General features: G+C 30.1%; 1 protein-coding gene across 1 annotated transcript; it reads right to left on the bottom strand.

Moving 5' to 3' along the window:
* Window positions 1-4,120: 4,120 nt before the first annotated feature.
* On the bottom strand, window positions 4,121-9,285 carry LOC114420064 (zinc finger CCCH domain-containing protein 34-like). Its single transcript, XM_028385915.1, has 7 exons — window positions 8,962-9,285; window positions 8,700-8,842; window positions 8,375-8,440; window positions 8,062-8,181; window positions 7,627-7,941; window positions 7,229-7,549; window positions 4,121-5,198 (listed from the first exon to the last, which is right to left on the bottom strand). The coding sequence occupies exons 1-7, from the start codon at window positions 9,050-9,052 to the stop codon at window positions 4,800-4,802; spliced, it is 1,455 nt and encodes a 484-aa protein (XP_028241716.1). The 5' UTR covers window positions 9,053-9,285; the 3' UTR covers window positions 4,121-4,799.
* Between the last annotated feature and the right edge of the window lie 8,012 nt (window positions 9,286-17,297).

The following is a 17,297-nucleotide window of genomic DNA, read 5'->3' as shown; positions in this document are numbered from 1 at the left end:
TATAATCTCCTAAAAGAAGTTGAATTTTCAAAAAATGCTCCATGCCTGAAGCAATACCATGGTTAGGTATGGGAACATGGGAAGCAAGGACAACCATCCCAAATCTTATCAGACGCACTTTTTGTCTGGAACAAAAAAAGGAGAAAGAAATAGTTACGGCAGGAGACTTTAGCGAGTGAACTGGTTGAAGTTGAAGCATTCGTGTTCATGGTCATGGTGGTATGTAAAATTAATTTTAAATAGAATTGAATTTTTTTAAACTTCAAATCAATTTTGAATTCAGAATTAATTTATCAGCTTAAAATTAAATATATACTCATTCCGTTTCTTTTAAAGTGTTAGATTTTTTGGGAAAAAAATTCTATTTATTTATCATTTGTAAAATTCAATATCACAATAATTATTTTTTTTATCAATTTTGTCCTTAGTTGTTTTCTAACCTATCTATGTATGTAAGTAAATTTCACTTCAACCTTTGAAAGGCGCCAAATCAAAATTCTAACTTTACAACAGTTGTTAACTTGATTTAATTATGTAAGCCTTTACTTCAAAATATTTTTGAATTATTAAATCAAAACTTTAACTTCACATTACTGATCAAACATTAATAGAAGATTACTCATTTTTTAACTTTAATCTTTTATTTTTTTTATAAAAAATAATTATGATTCAATATCTTTTGATTTATTATTATTATCTTTGACATATTTATTAAATAGGAAATAGAGAAAAACTAATAAAATAAAAGATAATGTAACAATTAAAAATAGTATTCATTTCCACTCCTTAATTGATATTTTTCTACTGCTCTCACATCTCTCAATAACAATAATATGATGTGACGAGAGATTAGTCAATTTAAATCTTTACTAATATCACATAATTAAAATTATATTTTTGACTTTTTCTCTTATTTAAAAGTTAATAAATATGAAATATATAATTAATATTTGATAATTTATTTTAATAAATTATAATATTTGATATATTTTAGTTTATAACCACATCTCAGGAACAAAATTCACAATCAATATTTTTATTTATTTTTTAAAATTAACATAATACCTAAAACTCCATTTACGATGAATTATTTATAATAAATTATAAAATAATAATAATTTTATTTTTTATATATTTAAATTATCTTCTTATATTTAGATAAACTTGTCCAAGTAATAAATTTTAATTTAAATAATTATAAATTTATATTTACTATTTTTCTTTTGAATTTATACATTTAATATATGTATTATATCACTATTTCTTTTGGAGAAAAAATATGATAAATTTCAATAGACTTAATATTTTTAAAGATAATATCTACTCAATTAAAAATATAATTAATATTTTTATTTAATTTTAATGCAATTATATTAAATATAATACTAAATATTTCAAAAAATAATGTTTATTCGTTTTTTTTTAAAATAATATTAAATACAAATATAAAAAATAATTTAATGAAACTCATGCATCACTTGTGATATAAAATCAAGCCTTTATTTATTTTATACATAAATTTATTGGAGAGTGAGAGAAAAAAATGAGTAAAAAAAAGTATGACTATTTTATTTTGAATAAAAAAATTTACACAATCATTTAGCTATTAGTTTTTCTAACTAAATGAACATTACTATTAGTGATTTTGACTAATTGAACATTACTCCAAACAAAAGGGTAAAAGCTAGATGTCGTTTTCTTTAGTGTGTTTGGACTAAAAAATTTTAAATTATGAGAAATTTTAAATACTTCAATTAAAATTCTTTTATTTTTAAAATTTTGTGTTTGAATAAAAAAAAATTAAAATTGTGAGGGTGAAAGAAAATAAATGCAAAGAGAAGAAAATATATAGTTGATTTGCTTCCAAAGAAAATAATACTGATGTGACATGGGGAGTTGTAGGGGAATCGGGACATGCCAGTTTACACCACCACACTACACTTGACCACAACATTCTCAACGGCGCAAGATATGGCCCAGGCCCTCCACGCAGACGAGTACCTCCGCCGCGTGATGAGCATTGATGGTTGCTCCCCTGATGGATACAATTCTACGTGTCCCCCTACGGCCAGCACCCGATTGATATTCCGTGAGCTCAAACGGTGTTTCTTGAAAAGGAGGATCATCGACGTGAGAGAAGAGTCACGAGTTCGAGAACAAGATTTAGAGAACTTTCAGGTGGAAGAGAGGATGAATATTATAAATGAAATACGCGTGCGTTATGAAAAGTTCTTCTATCAATAAGAGAATTTCAATTTCTCACCTTTTAGAAGGAAATTAAAATTTCACATTTTTAGTTGTTTAAAATTTTGTTTTAAAATTTCAAAAATTTAAATTTTTTATAAAAAAAATTCATATAATGAATTTTAAAATTTTGTTTTCTATATGTGTAATCTATGAATTGATATTAGATGTCAAATTAAGGGTTAGTTTATTTAAGCCTATTTTTAAAAAATAAGTAATTGTATGGTCTGAGTGATACTAGACTTAGTCTCCTTAGGTAAGATCTTAGATTCAAACCTTATGGATGAAAAAAAAACATAATTGAAAGGAAAAAATTTCACTGATCAATCATGTTCAGGCTATGGGACAAAGAAACTCTCGATATCAATGTTAAATTACATGATATGATAATTATCACATATTTTAAAAAATCATACATATATATATATATATAATATTCAATAATAAATATTTATTTGTATTTTAAATATCACATTGCAGGTGTGATGAAAATTTGATTATTTTTTAGAATATGTCTTTTTGTAGATTTGATATACTTTATAACATTTCAAATATCAGTTGAGTTGATATAATTCACTTTTAACAAAGTTATTAAAAATGTCAATTTATAAGATTTGATACCGGGTTTCGAATCATTCTGTCTTATATTGTAAAGACTAAAATTGGATAACAATTGTTTAATGAATATAAAACAATTGACGATAAATATTAAATTTGTAAAATAAAAAGGACTTAAATACGGAATACATTCTTAAAAAGGACGATGAACTTATATTGTATCTAGTTCAAAACCAAAGCTAATAAATACTTCAGAGTTACAATAGAGTAATGCTCCCAAGCTATTTATGCAGTTATTTCTTGTAATCCATTTAGCAAAGTTGTTATCAGAAAACGGATGTTATTAATTATTTTGGTCCCCGGGTATTAAGAAAAAATAACACTTCACAATAGGTTCTGTTCAAAACTGTTTTGATTTGTCTCTTTCCCTATCTTATCAGTTGTCCTGGATCGTTGATGAAAATCCCAACTATCCAATTATAGAGATACTAAGTATCATACCTTTTTAAGAGAACAGAGAATACCCGAGTTTGGTTCATCTCAAAGAGCTTGGAAAAGAATGAGATATAATTTTCTAAAACAAGAAATGATTGGACGAGTTTAACCTAGTTCAGAGGCTCACCACATAGCTTTACCAACAGCATCTACTACTAATTAGAAATCGATACTCGGATCCAATCATTGTGCAAAACAAGAATTTGCAACTAATTCTAGTTTAGACCACTGAAAAGTGAAAACTGGGACTTGTTTTGTTCTAAACGAAGGGAAATTTTGGAGGTTACAATCAAACTCCTTTTAGACAGGAAGATACACTCTGAAGAGACCAGTTTGATATTTCATTTTTAATGTGAAGGGGTTTTTTTTTTTTGGTGCCATGTCAGTTCGTTGGTCAGGTGCAATACCCCTGACCTTCAACTTTGAAATGGCTAAGAAGTAAGAACGTATCTACTGCTCTGAATTCTGTTGCATATTATATGTTGCATGTCACAGGTGCTCTTTCGCTAGAAGAAAGTGTATTCTATTTATAAATACAATCATCTTACAACAAACATCCAAATATAATGGGGGAGGGGCAATGATAAAAATTATAAAAGAAAAAAAGTTTAAATAACTTTTAGGTCCATGATATATTAGTCATTGGAATGCTATCACGTCATCGCTTAATTGACAAAACAAAACTTTTAATATATCATAGACTCAGAATAATGAAAAGAATTATCAAAGACTCAACAAAATTTAGGTATATATCAAGGATTTCAAACATATTTAAACAAAAAAAAAAAAACTCCAAAAAAACCTCCTGATATCACACGAAAGCTTGACCATGTAAAATGACAGAAAAATAGATTATTAGACATTCAAATGTGTTAATTTAAATGTGTTTCTTCATATATGTATTGTGTAATAAAGTACCAAGTCAAGCATTTTACTTGTCACAACATCACCGTGTATCTAAAATCACAAAAGATAGCAATGTGAAGCCTCATTGTAGTCTCCTGATTACTTCTCTTCACTTCAAACCTTAGATAAGTTGGGAACAGTGGCAAACAGGACCTTCCAGGCAGAACTAGAGATTATTCCCACTTGCAAAAAAAGGGTTCAGGTGAAGAGAGATTACACTGTCAATGAAACTCCGGGCAGAAATTTTCTCATATAAAAAAAGATTGAAGCATAGATAAGCACAACAAACTACGAAAATTGGAGATGTGAATGGACATGTGCATAATGGAGTTGCAGATTCTTTTGAAGTTATTCAAAAGCAAGGTGCGTGTATGGGTTGCTAAAATTCTCAAGGTTGGCCATGGTTTATTCAAGATCAAAGGGATGGCCACAAAAAGATTATATGAACACAGACAATTGGTGCAATGTGTGCTATAGACCTGAATGTGGAGCTGGGATAATTGAAAAATAAAACCTATTTGAGAACCTCGAGTAATGATGGCCGGTTGAAAAATTGACATAAAAAGGAGTAATAATGAGGAATTCATTCACATTGCTTAGCTTGAGGTGTGAGATACAGTGCTACTTGTGGTAGCACTGGTAGTTTCCGGAGAACTGGAACTCTGAGCAGATGGTTGGGTGCTTGAGTGAGAAATGGGACCAACGCTTGACAAGGTCAAGCCAACCGATCCAGTCGATGTGCTCATTGAAGACATTCTCGATGCAACAGACTCCTTGTTGGATCCTGCACCAAGTTCAGGCCGCAACTCTGATGACAAAGATGACAGGGCAAGAGTACCAATTGAGGAACCCACAGGATAGGGTGCAACTGGCATATCAGCTAGGGAAGAGGCAGATGGACTATAACTCAGTGATCCCATAGGATGATCAAATTTGCATGCAGAACCAAACTTGCAAACTCCACGCTGGGTATAATGAGTGCAAGGTGGTGCCCCCTGATTATCAAACACAATACGTGACAATTAAGAATTTATGAATGCAGTCAGACAATTTAATTAAAGAAAATCAACAGAACAGACAAATTTGTCATTGCAGTCACAGTTCTTTAAACAATTGAAGTCATAATTATTAAAAATAACGTAAGATAATTGTGTATTCTTCAACCACAGTCCAAAAGAAAAAATACTAAACCACTAAGCAGAGGGGAAAAATAGCCAAACAGATCATTGAAGACTAGTCTATGAAGACTGGAAATGACCACATCAAATAATAAGAGAAAGTGTGCCATGGAACATAACATGGGAAATAGAAAGCACCCCTAATCCAAAATCAAAAGAATGTAACATGAAATTTACTAATGAAAACAAAGTTTGAACTCAAGCTAGCATGGGAACATAGCTTTGAGAGAAACAACAGATAGCAGAACATATGCACAGCTATGCAATAAACATGGAAACCTAGAGCATAAAACTCACAGCACTGTCAAAGATTTCAGGCAAATACAACCAATGGCAACCAACTCTGTACATAACCCAGGCAATAAACTTATGGTTCTTGAATTGAGTCACAACTTCATATTGGAAACACATTTTAATGTAAATAAATTTCAAGCATACAAACAATGAAAAAGAATATGGAATGCTCCAATGATAAACATCCAATATGAATGAACATAAGTAGAACATAACATGTGATCGCATCTAAATCAGACAAGGAAAACACTGATGCCATGGCAGACAGATGCAAAAGATTGAACAAACTATGATGCATTTAAAAACACATTGCACAGCAAGGACCTGAAAAGAACTCAATGCTATATAAACTAAATAAAAAAAAAGGGGGTGCAATAGTAAAAAGAGATAAGAAAACCAACACCTATCCAAATAAAGTCAATAAACTGTTAAAACATGTCCTTTTTTTGAAATTGGGTAACGGGTTGTAAGAAATATTGATAAGGTTATATTACATTGCAAGTCCCTATAGTTTTACAAAAAATTTCAAATAGGTTCCTATAGTTTAAGTAAGTTTTTAATTGGATCCCTGCTAATTATAAAATTGTATACTTAGGTCCCTGAAACCTGTAACAGCAAAATGGCTTGCAGATGATTGAAAAGATCCATAAATGGAGTTTAAATGCTGGAAACCTATTAATAAGAAACGTTCTTGGGATTTATATTAACTTGAGATAAGGGGATAGTTGGTTGTTGAGACAACATGCTACCAGAGACTCTGACCAAGTGCATACAAAATTGATCCTTGCTGCTCACTCTCTTTTAATCAAATAAAAAATTTGGCATATGGTGTCAGTAGGCTTTTGCTTTGTCCATTTTTCAAGGGCAAGTAACTAAGCAGGAGAAACTAATCAGAGAATTAAAGTACAATAGAACATTAGACCAAGTATTACATTCAAGGTGTAAGTTTCAGTACATACAAATTTAAAGAAGAAACACAAAAAGTTTCAATCATTCAAGAGTTCATACAACAAAAAATTCCCTGTCCTGTCAAAGAACATATCCAGAGCAAGAGAACTGAAAGAGGAGCTTACTTACAGTACTTGCACTTGGGCACGGTCATAATGATACACTACATTTTTAACAAAAGCTACACACCTAAAGAAAGGAACTTGAAGCACACTTATAACAAATGCAGTACAAAATGGGAATTCTAATATCATAAAAGGTGGCACTATAAAACCAACAGGCACATGTAGCCCGACATGAATGCATAATACATGAAAATAGAAAAGCATCCCAGAAAATAGCTAGCATAAAATGAAAACCAATGAACAAGATCCTACACAGAATTGTTTTCAATGACGAATTTAAATGAAAAGCTAAAAAGTGCAGTGAGCACCTTGCTCCCGACAACTTATGCCTCTGACTCAATTAAGAAGTTAATTTTGTCATGCCTTAGTTAGCTATTTTAATCACTGGATACCAAAACTTTTGGTAGGAAAGGGGATATTTATCAAGCATACGTTAGTCACAACCAAATATAAAGCACCAAACAAAGGAGTTGAAATTACCGGACGCAATGGAAGACCCACGGGACTAAGGGTTACATTTGCTTTTGGTGCACTCTTGTCTGGTGGATGATGATATCTACACAACGGGCCAAATTTACAGTCCCCTGTTTTCATGTAATGATGACATTCTGGTTGATCAGGCCTTTCTGGAAATGGATGCTCCTTCTGACTAGCACCTGAAGGACCAATTGAAGAACCAGAAGGTTGATAAGGTCCAGTATAAGTAGCTGCTGATGAAGGTAGCTGGGTTATCCCATAAAGCTGTGTAGAACCAACATTAGATGTAGTGCTGGATGGAAGTAGAGGGTTTGTGGCAGGAGCCTGCACCAAATGCTTAACAACTTCAATGAATGTACACATAACTATAGTAAGCAGTTCATACGAAATGGAGGACCTACCTGATAAGGACTCCAGCCTGAAAAAGGGACCATGGTAGGGGACACTACCATAGGCCCATAGGGACCCTGGACTACTGAGCCAGGTAGCATAGGTGGCCTTGCAACAAGTACACCATATTGTTGTTGTGAAGGACCAGATGGGGGATGTACAGTTGGATACATTGGTGAAGGTACAGGTACAGGCAGAGGTGAAACTGGAGGAACTGGTGATGGTGCTAGAACTTGGACGCCTGCAGGCTGTGGATGATGGAATTTACAAGTTGCACCAAACTTGCACTGTCCAGTTTTCACGTAATAGGAACACTCTTTCTGACCCTGTTATCATGCACGAAAATTCAAGTTTGAACAAAACTTCCATCATCGTTAGGAAAAGAGTGACACCAAAATTCACAAAGCACACATAATTTTACGCAGTAAACACAAACTGATACAGACCACTCGCAATGGGTATCCATAATAATTTAGTGGCACAGGGGTAGCAGTGCCTGGCACCTGCCTAGGATGGTGGTACTTGCAGGACGCACCAAATTTGCATGATCCCGTCCTCATATAGTACTGCAGTTTAACCATGAGCAGATACAACCAACAGATAAGGAAAGTCACCAACATTGAAGACAACCAAAACAAAAACAGAAGTCAATTTGAACTTTCACCCAAACAAATCACTTTGTAAAACAGAAAGTAAATATAGTATCATCCATCAAATGCAACCATTTAATATAAGTGCAGCACAGAATCTATGAAAAACCTGGCACACAGGCTGTCCCACGCGCTCTGGAAACTCTCCTCCAGTCCTCGGCGCAGCTCCAATAACCTAAAAACAGCAAAACACACATAAATACCCCCAAATTAGGAAACGTTCGATCACAGCGTCCAATGCAGACCCCGTAATCTCACACAAATTGAGTTCAATTAACACACGACACAAGAAAAATTCAACGAACTGAATTGTAACCGTTCATAGTAAACCACACAGAGCCGAGATCAAAAGCAAAATTGGAGACACAAACACGTACACGAGGAAGCAACGAAGCCAAAACCCTGCGAAACGAGAATTAAGAAGAAGTAATTACCGCGGCACGGTCACGAGGATGGTTGAATCGACAGCGTGTGCCGTAACCGCAAAATCCCGTTCTCAAATAGTAGATACAATCCGCCTCATCGGGACGCATAGGGTAAGATTCAGCACCGGGTAATCCGAGTTGCCACGACGACTCTGCATTATTCGCAAAATCAAGATCAAACTCAAACCTACTACTACTCCGCATTATTCTGTTTCTGCGCAAATCGAAAATCGCCAAGGGAATGAATAATAGAGAATGCAGATAGAATCACCTTCGAGGCCGGCGTCGACGTCGGCGGCCACGGTCCATTCCGGCGACGGATCAGACTGCGACCCTTCGCTGGCCCGCCCGTACCGCTCCATTGTAAGGACCAAATGGGGGGCGCAATCTGAACGCGGAATGAGAGGTTCCGATCAAAAAGTGTGAGAAAACTGCTTCGGATTTTCTCTGCTTTCTCTCTCCCTCTCTCTCCCACACCCACACCCACACCCACACAGCGTCTCTGTTTCTTCTACACTAATTAGTTTGGTCTCTTTCTCTCTCTAGCTTCTCTCTCTCTTTCCGTTTCAAAGCTTTTATTTATTTATTTTTTTCTTTCCTTTACTCTGAGAGACGATCTTTTCATTGGTGGGAGAGAGAGACTGTTGATTTATTATTTATGTACGCGCCAAACATCTCACAATATTACCAAAAAAATAATCCCACTCTCCCTTGGTCTCTTTCGTAAGGAATGAATTATTTATATTTACATTTTTATTTTTTGTTTTTATTTTCAAAATATTAAAATTTTAAAAACATGTTTGGTTTCACTTCTTATTTTTTATTTTTAAAAAATAAAAACATTGACAATGCGTTTTCAAGAGAAAATATATTTTTAAATTTATTTAAAATTACATTTATTGCCATCAGCTTAATTTTCATTTTATCCAAAATGAAAAAAACACTGAAAATGATATTTTATTATTTTCAATTTTTGGTTCATTTGAGAAAATATTTTCACGAAAATATTTTCAAAAATTTAACCAAACACATTTTCATCACCATTTTTTATTTCCAGTGAAAATGAAAATAGAAAAAAATCAAACCAAACATCCCCTCAGAATCTATCTAAAGATTGTTTTGAGAGAAAATATTTTGTTAATATTTTATATTTTTAAGAGAAAATAATCTGATAATTTTTTTTATCTTTTCAAGGAAAAATAATCCGTTGACCGATAATGTAAATATATTTTATATTTTTAACAGAAAATAATTTGTTGACCAATAATGTCTTAAAGAGAAAATAGTCTATTAATCAACAATATAAAGAAATTTTATATTCTTAAAAGAAAATAGTTCAGACAAAAGATTTAAATTATCATTTAATCATAAAACATCAAAATAAAAAAAATCATAGGTTTTTTATTTTTAAAATAACTATCTTAAAAATTAATTTATCATGATTTATTTTTTTATGGAATTTATCTTGATTTCTTATTAGTCACGGGTATAGTTGCACTTGTCAACTTCAAGATGGACATGACCAAGAGGGATTTCATGATTCCACATGTCATACAATGTTATTAATTTGTAGATAATTGTAGCTTATAAATAATACATGACTTATAAATAATTGAATATATATCCCGTGATAAGGAAATTCATATTCAAATAATGAAGTAATTAGAGATAATATGTAAGTTTGTTAAAATCATGTGTGTGTGCACATGTGTCAGAGCTGTGAAGAGTTTATCCTTAGGATGTTAAGTAGTCTGTTACATGTATTTTGTGGACCCTACACAATACAATAATTATATTAATAATATATAGAAATTAAAGTCTTATTTTAAACATAAATTTGATTTAGATTCTGAATTTTTAGAGCAGTCCAGGAGTTTTGGTAAAACAGCAAAACCAAATTAATGTGTGAGGTTTTTGGGCCAGGGCCATAAAGAAAAGGATATTTGAAAACGTGCTTGAAGTCGAGCTTGAGGTTGTGGTAGTGCAAACATTGCACAAGTGCTAGCGAGAGCGTCAATACAATATACGGGATATGTCGTGGAGATGATAGATTTGTCCTTTTTAGATTAGATTAGAGTTAATACAAAAAGTAATGAATCGATTTAGTCAGATAATTAATTGGTTAATCGTCATAGTTGTGGGCAGGCGTTGTCGCGCTGATGCAAAAAGAAGCACGAGTATTCACTGGCTCAAGTGGCTCAAACATGTTAGATCTTCCTTAAAAGTGGTAATAAAAAGTAGGGTTGACCATGGGGTGGATTTGAGTCCGATTCAAACAATCCCAGTTAATCCAATAAGTTACAAAAGAGGCTTAATTTTTACTATTTTTTTAATCTTCGGAATGCATGAGTTCGGATTGGACAGGTTACTGAATCGCTTAGATGCAAAACAGGTTGAGCCAAGACACTTTGGGCTTAATTTTTTTGTTAAAATCCTACTTAATTTATTTATTTGGGTTGGACTCCTATTGTCAAGTCAAGTTTTATCATTCAATCTTTTTCTTTGGTGTTTAATGTCCATAAAATCTTGTATTAGACTCTTTAAATGAAATTAAATGATTAGAAGGCTAAAAAATTGAAATTAAACTCTTATATTGAGTTGGATTGGATGCTGACGAATTAAAAATTGAAATTAAACTCTTATATTGAGTTGGATTGGATGCTGACGAATTAAAAATTTAAACTCAAATCTGACCGTAAAAAATTATTTGAGATTGAATTTAAAATCCACTTACCCATTTGACTGGACAAACCCACCCAAATTAATTTTTTTAGTTGGGTTATGTTGGATTCAGATTAAGTCGAATCCATTTGTTCACCCCTAATAAAAAAGATTTTAGGAACACACCATTAGTATGTTACTGTGGGATTTTGGGATCCTTCTCCATACACTCAGTTTCAACTAATGAAGTTTCAAATAACCAATTTCTCACTTTCAATTCAGGGTCCTTCAATTTGAAGATCTTTTGTCTTACAGTGTAGTAGTATAATAACAAAAAACATATATCCAACATTCGCCTGAAGATTGTTGGTTCATTTCAGCTTGCCAAAACCCAAATGGAAACAAATTATTGATATCTTTTCATTAGCTTGGATTTAGATTCTGTCTGTTCTTAATTGTGTAATGAAAACTCACTTTATGTTGAAAGGTGATTGGTTAGCACAAAGTTTTTTTCAGCGTTCCCACACTTCAACAAAATAGGTGTAAATTAGTAGTACTTTTTTCCTCTCTCTCTCTCTCCCCTAAAAGCATAATGACGAAATTATATTTTTTTTCTCTTTTTTTTGTTTCAATTTGTTTCTCTATTTTTCTAATTTAATTTAGTCTTTTAAACTATTGTTATTCCAGTTATTTTTTCATTTTATATGCCCACCTTGTTCCTATTTTGTTTTTCATTTAGAAATCAAACAATTGTCATAAAATCATCATTATTAATAAAATTTCAGACCTATATCTCTAAGAAGAAGAAAAAAAACAAGATGAAGAAAAGTTGGTTTGAAAAAATAAGTTTGAGAACTGCAGTATGCGCATGCATTTGACTAAAAAAAAGAGCTTATTTCCCACGGTCAAAATTCGTCAAAAACTTAAAAATTCTGTCGATAATTCAAAATTTCTAATGGATTAAAATTCATTGAAAAAATATTCATAGGAGATTTTAATTGATAGATTTTTTACTGTCTATCAGAAATTCTATTTTATAAAGAATTTATTTCAATTTGTTTTTCATTTTTACTATTTGTCATCGATAATTTAATAATTATTTTTTTATTTATATTACTTAACATCAAAATTTGAATTAACACATACATGTAATTAACAAAACACTCAATTTCATAAATCCAAAACAAAAATAAATGTGGATAGAAAAAATATATTGGTTATGATGATTAAAAAATATACTGCTATATTTTTTTAAACATACAAGACAAGATTTGTAATAATCACAAGAAATTATGATAAAAGCGGCCAGTAGAGAGTACAACATAGAGTGGAGTATTTGGTACAATCACCAATGTGGATTTTCATCTTTCTATATTTGTATACTCTTACTCTCGGAAAAATGTTATTCACGTGTAGTATATAAAAGTGACATATTACAAAAAATATAAATAATGCAATAACTTAGAATTTAAGGTGCAGTAAAAAAATTGGCATATATATCACGTAAGTAAAAATAGGAATGGATGAATAATTAATTTGATTAGATGTTACTCAACTCAACTGAACTATACTGGTCTCTACAGAGATAACAAGTGAAGTAAAGAAAGCAAGAAGAAGAATGCTACCTCCACAGAAAACATAACACAGGTTATACTAAAATAAAAACACGATCACTTATGAAAATAAATATATTATGAAAAATTGAATACGAGTTTTTGTAATGATGTATATATATATATATATATATATATATATATATATATATATATATATATATATTAAAAAACTAGTTTCAGTAATATAAAAATTTACACTATAAATTATGAAATGTCTTAAAATATAATTAAATTATAAAAACTAATTTTCATGAGAGGTCTTTTTAAAAAAATTTAAATAAAAAAATTAAACCAACACCCTACCTAACTAAATTGCTTGGTATTCTGTGTCAAAATATTGTATAGTAGAGTTTGCCACTAAAATTAAACCAGCCACTCTAATTGGTGGTGACAATTTTTAAATGTGAAATGTTTGAAACTTATATGGCAACAAAAGGAAGTCTTTGCTCAAATTAAAGTTAGAGATTTGGCAATAGAGCACAAATAGAGACTATACTTCTCGCATTGAGTCCCAAGCATGAAATGACTTTGACCCCAAGGTATATATAGACAACAATGCAAGAGGATCACATATCATGCCAAACATGTTCTAAGATGCACAGTTGCTCATGCCTAACATATTGTCAACTCCAACTAATAAAACTGAAAGTTAATTATTGTACAAGCTATGCAAACAAAAGTAGCTTATCTAGTGGCCTCGAAAAATTATTAGACATTAGTTTAACCTATAAAATAAGTTCAAAATTATTCTAAAGCACCAATAGCCATCTTTCCTATTCCTACAAAGTAAATATATCACACATTTTTATAGTTTGTCAGTTGTTTATAAAATCTTTAGGATGTCAGATAAGATAAAAACAACAGCCAAGCATTTCTCCCTCTCTAGGATAGTAGTAACAGAAAAACAAAATGATGCTTCAGAAGAAAGGGTGAGATAATAGCATAAATAACTCACAAAAGAAAGAAAACAAATGATGCTTCAGAAGCCACAACAAATATGGCATTTCCATCACACAAAAATGAAATAACAACACAACTATGACAATGTTTGTCAAAAAGTAGGTTTAGGCTTTAATCAATTCAATCCTACAAAACCGACTTCTAAGATGAAAACTGTTCCTCACTTATTCAATGTGAGACTTCAACATGTTCTATTTTTCTCATCTATCCATCATGTGAGACTTTCAACACACTCCTATCTAGGTGTGATCACACCTCCCCTCATGCTAAAGACTATATGTCTATAGTGTGACAAACATAGGGATCCATTTATGATAGACTTTGATATCATGTAACAAAAATCAATAAACTCACACACATATTTGAACTAAAAAAATGAATGTATATTAATAAACCCACACACAAAAATATATAACATAAAAAAAATACACAGATTCCACTCTATCACATTCTTACCACATGTTTCTATTTGTGAATTTTTAGCTAGTATTGAAAAACTTTATAAAATAATACTAAATTGATAAGGTAAAAACATTTTTAAAAAATCACAAAAGCAAAAAAATAATTAAGCTATTGATGAGTTAAATAAGTTAAGATCAAGTTGTATTATATATATTTGTTAAAATAAATAAGTCAAACTTAAATATATATTTTTTCACAAAGTGAAATCTAAATTTAGTGTTTAGTTATTTGTTTACACCCGTAGTTTGTGGTTGTAGGTTCGAAATTTGATTTTGTGATAAAAAAAAACTATTTTTATGCATGTATTTGATTTTGATTGTGCTTTCATTCTATTAAGGAGTTGGTTTGATTCTAAGTTTATACTATGTGTTTCTATTGATTTCTCTTCATTTTTTGTTGCTCATTTTGATGATTGTAAGTTTGAAATTTTAATTTTTTATTTATTTCTTCCATTTCTAATTATAAGATTATTTAAAAAAATTGTTCATTTTTATAAATTTTTTTAATTTTTAGATGTATTAATTATTTTTTCCTATATATCTAACTTAATTATTATCTCTCCAAACATTAATGAAAAATAATTAAATTGATAAAAAAATAAGAAAAAAACAATTTTAAAATAATAATATAATTGATAAATTTAATATGATTAATTAAATTAATTATTTTTTTAGGAACGTAAATTAAGGCAAGTATTATAGTTAAGAAACTAATAAGGAATATTGTTGTTTCTATATAAGCAATTGTGGTTGTATAAAGTATAAACAACAACACCTCATTTGCTTCAACCGCAAAAGCAGTAAAGAAATGTTGCTTAACTTTAAAGAATTCAAATAATGAACTCTAAAACCAGAATCAAACACGATTAAAATTTAAAAAATCAAAAGTGTAATAAAATGTTGTTGTATTGAGAGAGGAGGGTGTGTGTGTGTTTAAACCTCGTATTTTGCTAAGAAATAAAAGTGGATGGTACGTGGTCCCAACGCGCGTTTGTGGCGAAAAGATTTTTTTTAAAAAAACGTGATAGGGAGTTGGTGACAATGAATGGGGAGTAAGACGAATGGCTAAGATGAGAGGTGAGTGAAGAATCGGACGGTATAGATGCGATGGATGTATTCGGATATCCGTACAGGTGGCGCGTGAGTATGACGCAGTTGCTCCTTTTTTTGGACGCTACTTCCAAACCCAATCAACTCTTTTCCACTCCCACTTATCCACCCATCAAAATGTCGGTCAGATTTTTTTCTAGCTTAATTAAGGTTTTTTATTTTTTTATTTCTTAAACTTTTTTTTGAAATTCGATTTTAAGTTATTAAGATTTTTGTTTCACAGATTAAGGTTTTTTATTTTTTTTTTCATTAAATTTTTTAGTCTCTAAATTTTTATTTGACCAATTGAGATTCATAAATTTTTAATTATTGAACAAAAGTTTTAATTTATTATTTTTATTTATTTAATGAGATTTCAAAGATTAAAGAAATAATTTTTCAAAAGTTTAAAAACTAAAAAATTTAATAAAATAAAATTAAAAAATATTGATCAGTTAAACAAAAGTTGAAGGACTAAAAGTCTTAATAAAAAATAATTAAAGACCTTAATCAATTAAATAAAAGTTAATTTAAGAATTAAAAAACCAATTTTAAAAAAATTAGAGATTAAAAATTTAATTAATCATTTTTTTTTGCATAAGTATGTTTTTGATCTTTTTAAATTAATGTTTTTTTTATTCTTTTAAATTCATTCTCTTAATTTTAGTCTCTGTAAGTTAATAATTTTATAATTTGATCCTATAAAATATTTTTTTATTTTTTATCATGTAAGTTTGTATTTTTCTAATTCTGATTCTTCCAAACATAAATTTATAGGGATCATAAATGAAAAAAATTAAATATTAAAGAGACTAACATAAAAAACACAAAATTATAATATATAAAATAAATAAAAAATTCCAGGGATCAAAATTAAAAAAAATACCCACTTACAAAAATTAAAATTTAAAAAAATAAACTTATAAAAACAAAGAAAACGTTAATTTATAATAACCAAAGACATATTTTAATTTTTTTTCACATTATCATTTAACTTTCTATTTTATTATGGCTATAATTTAAAACTAATATATATAAGTGAGAATTTTCTTCTTAATCCAACAATTTTTTTTTTTATTTCAACTTTGTTTTTAATCCTATCACATCATACTGTACTCTTATTATAACTAGGCTATTGTATATATAAACATTATATTATTAAAAAATCATAACTCAAAATTATTGATTATATTAGGATAATCCTATGCCAATTAATCAATACTTCTAGTTCTGGCAAATACTAATATAATATGAAAGTTAAACTAGCACTCACTGGTTTAAGTACCAATCTTTTTAGCTTATTTAAAAAAAGTATTATTACATTAAAGTTTTATAAATTAATAAAGAAAACCTCATGAGATGCTCTTTTTTCACGCGTCCTCCAACTTGATTTATATTATATTCAAAATATTGAAAATAACTTTTCTGGTGCTAAAAAAATTAAATAAAAAAGTACCATTATTAATCGCATGTGCCTATAACTAGCACACTTTTTAAGTTTAAGAATATAAAACCACTCCTCTAAAAAAAAAATATAAAATTACTTGTATAGTTTTAAATATGATCTTCAATTTACAATTTCACATTATACTTTTACTTTTTCTTTATTATGTGCACATTAGAGTCTTGGATTATAGAGAGAGAGAAAAATCTCATCTCGTAACTTTTCAGTACTGTAGGAGTAGAACCGTTTTAGTGATTTTGTTAAGGTTTTACTTTGTCAACATGATTTTCTTGGATTTGAAGTCCATACATGATTTGTCACAAAGCCCATTTTTATTGGGAAATACTATTCTCACTACCCAATTTACTATTTACTC

The sequence above is a fragment of the Glycine soja genome, chromosome 7 (assembly GCF_004193775.1).
Source record: "Glycine soja cultivar W05 chromosome 7, ASM419377v2, whole genome shotgun sequence".
NCBI lineage: Eukaryota > Viridiplantae > Streptophyta > Magnoliopsida > Fabales > Fabaceae > Glycine > Glycine soja.
This window is presented reverse-complemented; position numbering and strand designations above follow the sequence as displayed.

Excerpts from the sequence above, each read along its gene's own strand:
- LOC114420064 (XM_028385915.1), bottom strand. The coding sequence starts at position 9,052 with ATGGAGCGGTACGGGCGGGCCAGCGAAGGGTCGCAGTCTGATCCGTCG. Across the intron at positions 7,942-8,061 it reads ATGGATACCCATTGCGAGTG|GGTCAGAAAGAGTGTTCCTA; the intron begins GTCTGTATCAGT and ends GCATGATAACAG. Across the intron at positions 7,550-7,626 it reads CAGGCTGGAGTCCTTATCAG|GCTCCTGCCACAAACCCTCT; the intron begins GTAGGTCCTCCA and ends CATTTGGTGCAG.